Below are 6,853 nucleotides of genomic sequence, written 5' to 3' on the forward strand. Positions count from 1 at the left end.
TGAACGGGCAGAATTGATTCACTCCACTCGACTACTGCTGATAAGCTCCTCGGTTGCCGATTCGCCCAGAGGAAGGAACTGTTTTATATTGCGAATCAAAGAATAAATATTTATACTGTTGAAGTTAACGAAAAATCTTGACTCTTTCTACAGTTAATATTTAATGTGAAGGATGCGAGCAGCACCCATCCAGTGCGGGAATCTCTCATCCTGTTACACCCTTCAAGGTGGTGCCCCAGCATGGCCGCACTCCAGTAATGGAAACCCAGCTTCGTCATATCACTAGCGTTCAATATCCCATCGCGTTTGGCCCTACGGCTTTTCAATGTTATTTTCACTGTCTAATTTTTCCTATCTTGGTTTGTGTTTGCTACCTTGGAATCCTCTATTTAGTGGGTTAATCCACTACTCAGGAAGAAACTATTCTAAGAGTGCGTCCTGCCTTATCCTCGATACGCCTAGTTTTAGAATAGAGGCAGCTGATGAAGGAATAATTCCATAAGTGGCTTGTTTGTTTTCCTATGTATTCGTTCTGTTGTCTGTAAACAAAGTCCGTTTTTTTATGTTCTCGTTCATTTTTCTAACGTCCTGTACCCGAATATGCATCTATATATACATGCAGATGTAGGTATGTACATATATGTATGTATACATGCATATGCTTATATATCATTTGTATTATCTATATATATATATATATATATATATATATACAGGGTATTTCAAAAATTCTGATATCATTTGAGATGTAAATATCACAGAAACTACATAGTTAAAGCAAATGAAACTAAAACAGGCTTAATGTTGAGTATAAGATTTATTCCTCCAAATCTGAATGAGAAATTCAAAGGTATGTGGATTCCATGAATGATTTCACAAATGTTCAATATGCGCACCACCTGAGACACAGCACACGTCAAGTCGGTAGTCTAGCTCCTCCCAAACACGCTGCAGCATGTCATGGTAATGGTCTCCAGTGCGGTAGTGATTCTCTGCTCAAGTTCCTCTTGGTTTGCAGGAAGAAGTGGGGACATAGACCAGGCCCTTCACATAGCCCCATGTTGGGGCTTTTGTTTGTCATCTGCCGTTATGGCTTGAACGAGCTGCAGCTTGTTGGGTTTTATTAACAAGTATTTCCTCAGGACGCTGTCAAACTGTTGCTGGAAGAATCTGGGTTTCCAGATTTGTTCTTCTGGACTTCTTGGGGCTTCGCAAGAGTTTTTGGTAAACTCACTCGACTGTCTCTTCTGATGTTAGTGGTCATCCAAATCCTTTTGCCCTACACAAACAGCCTTTCTCTTTGAATTTTTTGTGCCATGTCCAAATCTGCATTGCCATTGGTGACTTTTTGGAGAACTCTCTCACAAATGCACGCTGCACAGTCTTGTTCGACTGTGTTCGAGCATACTCCAACACACAAAACGCCTTTTCTCTTCCAATAAATGCCATTTCTATACCTGAAAAGATAAACATATCAAACATTAAAGATAAAATTTTGACCTGTTTCTTCACATGCTGTTAAAATTTAAAGTCATTTGAACAAGAACTGGCAAAGTTATTAGAATGCAAAATGATATCAAATTTTTTTAAAACACCTCCCATGAATGTGTGTGTGTGCGTGCGTAGACAAAAGAATGAAGATAATGGTACTACATTCTGTAATCAATCAAGATGATGGTTATACATACAAATTATTTTTCTGTCCTTTACAAAGTTAATAAATTATTCCTAAGCCGAGTTAAATTAACCAACTGGTGAGAAACAACGTCTGTTGATTCTCATAAGTTGCCTATTGAAGGCAATATTTACTCAATCTGCATCGTTATTTCCCCAAATTTTGGATTAGTTGATATTTCCCTTGGTTTACATTTTGAATACTCCAACCACTTAAAGTGTTTGAAATTTTCACCAGATCGAAGTTCTCAACTATAACTATATTACATACGAAACACAGCGCTAACTACAAGACTTAATTTCATAATATTCGAAGTATACCGCCATAATTATCTCCCTTGTCTTACACCGTTCTTTTGCCTCGCGGATAAATCAAATTTGTGTTTTGCTGGTTTGTGGTGTCCGTTTGTTGGATCTCAACATGAAAATTGACACGTACAAGAAAATCGTTGCAAAATTGAAAAATGTTCGACGCCGGGATGAATTACCAGAATTATGTAGTGAATTTCCAAATGTGAGTATTGCTACTATGGGTAGTATATATTCACAAGAGAACCAGAAGAAACTACGGCGTACTCACCACTATCATTACAGTCCCAAACAGACAGCAGTATACTACAAGAAGTTTCTGGCTGCTCGTGATAAACAGGAAAAACATATCTTATATCGAATGTCAGAAGAAGCAGATTTTTCACCATCGCAATTAGCTAGAATTGTTTTGGAAGAGCATCTCATGGTAACTCTTGACAAGGACCATATTCCAAAAGTAACTCTTTCTAAATATTTGAAATCTCCTTTGACAATTGATGATCACGTATTGTCAGCTGAAGTATTGGAATGTATAGCCGTCGACGATCACTACGGTCCCTTTACTGATTGTATCAAACATGCTATTGGCTACGAATACGAATTCGAGTTGAAAAAAACCTTAGAATCACTCGCTCTACCTTACATCGGCGAGGAGGTGATGAGAGAGAAAGGTTATGATAAAACACCTGACATTAAGTTAGAGATACCTATTGCAGTGGACGGATATATTGTTAACTGGATCGAAAGTAAAGCATCATTTGGTGATGAGTTTAACCATGAGATATATCTACGAGAACAGTACTGGAGCTACTGGAACCGATTTGGAGCTGGTATGGTTATTTATTGGTTTGGTTTTATTGACGAACTTGATGTAAATAAGGAAAAGGGAATCATTCTTAAAGATAGCTTCCCACAAAATATTGTTTTCTTCGATCCCACTGGTGACTAACGAAGTACAATGCTAAAACAAATGAAGTTTGTGTACAAAACAAGGGCATGCAGTGTACAAAGTCTGCTGCATGTTGAACTATTCATGTACAGTATATTGTCTAGCTCCCTCTACACTTTGAGATCAATCCCCTGCGCAGATAGCTTTACCTCCCATCCCATTTCAATAAGTTCCGTCTATTTTATAATTAGCCTTGCATATATGCAAGAAACCATACCGTGCGTGTATGTACATATATATATAGGCGGACAATCCCCGTGAAAACGGAGAAATTCTAACTTGGTGCTTCCTAAGTCCGACGTCCACCCATATACATATATATGTGTATGAGTGTACATTGTACAGTGGGGAGGTCGGTACTTTTTCGTCTTTAAGGCCCCTAAAAGTGAAACAGTTTTATCACCTTCATTAGCTGGCTTATAAAATGAAAGTTTTCTGAACTGGAGGATCACTTGAATTAATTTATTCTCTCCTCTTTCCTGTCAGTTTTATTATCCACAGTTTTACTTTCAATACACATTTATGCGTGTCCTGCTAGAGACCTACAGCAAAATAAAAAAAATGTTTTTCTCACTTTGAAAAAACAACCGGACCTACGACTAAATGATTGTTCTCTCTTAACGATAAAGCGATCTCACGGGAAAAGAAAAATAATAAATGAAACTATCTGAGACAAGTACTTAGTAAAATAGCAAACAGGATCTCTGATTGGACCTGCACGACTGAATGAATGATGAAAACATACTGTGGATAAAACAGGCAAGTAAATGAGGAATTAATTATTTCATAATAAAGGTTTCCTACATTTGCACAAAATTACAAAATTGTAGGAGAAAATGAACCACCCAAGTATATTAAAATGAGAGATTGACAGCATACAGGGATAATTACTTTTTTTTTTTTTTTTTTTTATAATTGTTTCATTTTCAGGAAATCCTGGAAACGAAATAGCCCTTCCTATTCTATGAATTAAAAAACTTTTTTCAGAAAACAGAACAATATAATCTCCCGACAATCTCTGTATGAAGAAAGAAAAAATTGTAGAAAAAGCAAAACTTGATATTTAAAAAAAAAAATAACATTATTAAAACATATTTAAACAAAAATTGCTGTGGTATTTTTTAAATTTACCATTTAACTATTTGCTAACAATCAAATAGTTTGTTGCGTCGTCTACAATCAAAGGTATTCCAGCGGTAATCTCCTTGATTTCTTTAGGGGGTGGGGGAGGGGGTTCTTTTCAGATGTGGTGTGTTTAGAACATCAGTTAATGTGGCCTTTTAAGAAAAAAAAAAGATAGTAGTATGATTTGAATGAGATTTGTCTGATATTTCTAACAAGTCGAATGACCACGTAAAACCCTCCTCGTTGGTTACTTTAAATATTGCTTGATCCAGGAATGATTAAAAACATTCCTGCCAGACAGCCTCTCTCCTTTTCTGGTACACCCAGTATCACATCTAAAATGCCCTCTTTTTTTAAAGGTTTGTGGGAGATGTAGCTGCTAATTCTAGTTGGTCTACCTACCACATACCGTTTCATCCTTCCATAGCGTGTTCCAGTGTCTTGTTATTGTTTAGTCTCAAATCGACACTAATTAAGCAGACCTGTGATCAAAAGCATTACAACTGAGATCATTCAATCTTATGGTACACCTCCACTGTTAGCGTCCAGAGAAAAAATCGAGGGGAAGTAATCACGGTTAAACATTTTTTCAAAGCTATCGGAATCAGATATTTTCTTCACTCATCTCTAAGCTTGGAAACAATAGAAGAAAAAAATAGTTTACATACATAAATCATAAATGTTTATTCAATTCTATTGGATACCAATTAAAAAATATAGTTACATAAATTGATTCTAGCATCATGTTTCTGTCCACCTCACATAAATTTATCTGACTTGATAAAGTATTGTTCACACATCTAGTTATCAATCAAGTCTGTTTTATTCAAGCATAAACCAATGTCTCACTCACGTCTATTCATCCCGTTGACCACACAAGGTCTGGACTGATTAAGAACAAATCCAAAGAATTCCACAGTTCAATTGCACTGATTCCACTAGTAATATGCCCCAAGTAATCAGAAAAATCTGCTCAGCTTAATGATTTTGTCATGTTATTTACACCCACATCATCTAGTCAATCTCTTTCACCATCATTGCATTCTGGAGGAGATAGCTTTGCACGTCTTTAATTCCTCTTCATCTACAGCACTTACAGGTAGAAATAAGGTTCATGACCCCTGCTAATCTCCAATCTGTATCAACTGTCACCTTATTCACTTTTTGTTATTCTCCACCTGACTTTTTTTTCAACTGAGTTTGTATCCTCCTCAGCCTCTATGAATGTTAATTCACTGCTTCATTGTGGCCTCTGTAGTGGAGGCCCAGTGGTTAGGGCAGTGGACTCGCGGTTTCGATTCCCAGACTGGGCGTTGTGAGTGTTTATTGAGCGAAAACACCTAAAGCTCCACGAGGTTCCGGCAGCGGGTCGTGGTGAGCCCTGCTGTACTCTTTCACCACAACTTTCTCTCACTCTTACTTCTTGTTTCTGTTGTGCCTGTAATTCAAAGGGTCAGCCTTGTCACGCTGAATATCCCTGAGAACTATGTTAAGGGTACACGTGTCTGTGGAGTGCTCAGCCACTTGCACGTTAATTTCATGAGCAGGCTGTTCCGTTGATCGGATCAACTGGAACCCTCGACGGAGTGCCAACAACAACAACATGTGGCCTCTGTACTTATACAAACAGCATTTGAAGTAAGTAAAATGCCACTTGCATCACAGGAACTGTGATTTTGCCTGCACAAAAGAACTATCATTAATCACTAATTATATAAAAATAATTGGAAAAAAAACCCAAAGTTCTACAAAGATAATTAATATAAAAAATGAAATAATTAAAAAATAGGAAAAATATACCCACTTAGAAAAACAAGCTATTAAAAAAATATTAAATTGTCAGTTACCAAACAGATCGCAAGTTTTGGTCAAATTATACTCTCTCTGTCTATCTGATTCATAAAGATTGTTCTTTTCTTGCTTGTCTCTTTTCACATATATGACAATGAAGCTAGTACACTCATGTTTACTAAGAAACAACAATTTGAATTAGTCAAAACATAACCAACAATTTTCAAGTCTAGGGCAAACCTGCAAGAAATCAATGAATGCCAAATTCAGTGAATATGACATAACAAACAGATGCAGTCTGTCTTCTCTCTACTTTTGTCCTGTGTCGTGTTGAGTCCTCCAATCAGAAAGGTAATCACTTTCTTTCCAGTGGAGTCTGGTCCTGGAAGTGATGGTCTTTACTCCCAACATCTTAAAGATGGCATCTCCCTTATCCACTGGTGACTGGACTTCAACGTTTGGAATGTAACATGCAGTTCATGAACAAATTTGCTCCTGAGAGTTATCTCCCCTATATACATACCCCTGTTATGGTTCATAGCCACGTGTTCTTGAAATAGATGTTTCTGCTTTTAAAAAACGAAATATTCCCAGCTACATTAAACAGATTCTCTTGAACAAACTACATTATGAGGAAAACTGGGTCACATTACATTGTTGATTGGCAAATATTTGAGTTATAAGCCAACGGTTAAATAGGGTAAAATTCTGAAAACAAGGAAACTGGTGATTCACATGAACAGTAATGAGTCTATATGAGAGTTTGGTCAAAATTTCATTGATTGTGAGGAGGAGATAATCTAAATAATGGACCCTTGTTTTTGTTAACAACAGTTAAATGGTTAGTGCATCCCAAAATTTCATTGATTGTGAGGAGGGGATAATCTAAATAATGGACCCTTGTTTTTGTTAACAACAGTTAAATGGTTAGTGCATCCAGATTTTTATAACCAACAACAAATTAGTACTCTCTCTTACTCTTTTACTTGTTTCAGTCATTTGACT

At 36.7% G+C, this 6,853-nt stretch overlaps 2 protein-coding genes across 4 annotated transcripts in view; both read left to right on the plus strand.

Moving 5' to 3' along the window:
* Nucleotides 1–6,853, plus strand: part of LOC106871104 (endoplasmic reticulum lectin 1) — a 488,243-nt gene that overhangs the window by 234,376 nt on the left and 247,014 nt on the right. The window lies entirely within an intron of this gene.
* LOC106867924 (CDAN1-interacting nuclease 1) lies at nucleotides 2,015–4,038 on the plus strand. The gene has a single exon (XM_014912993.2). It carries the CDS (start codon nucleotides 2,096–2,098, stop codon nucleotides 2,930–2,932), a length of 837 nt encoding a protein of 278 aa, XP_014768479.1. The 5' UTR covers nucleotides 2,015–2,095; the 3' UTR covers nucleotides 2,933–4,038.

Source organism: Octopus bimaculoides, chromosome 11 (genome assembly GCF_001194135.2).
Source record: "Octopus bimaculoides isolate UCB-OBI-ISO-001 chromosome 11, ASM119413v2, whole genome shotgun sequence".
In the NCBI taxonomy this organism is placed as follows: domain Eukaryota; kingdom Metazoa; phylum Mollusca; class Cephalopoda; order Octopoda; family Octopodidae; genus Octopus; species Octopus bimaculoides.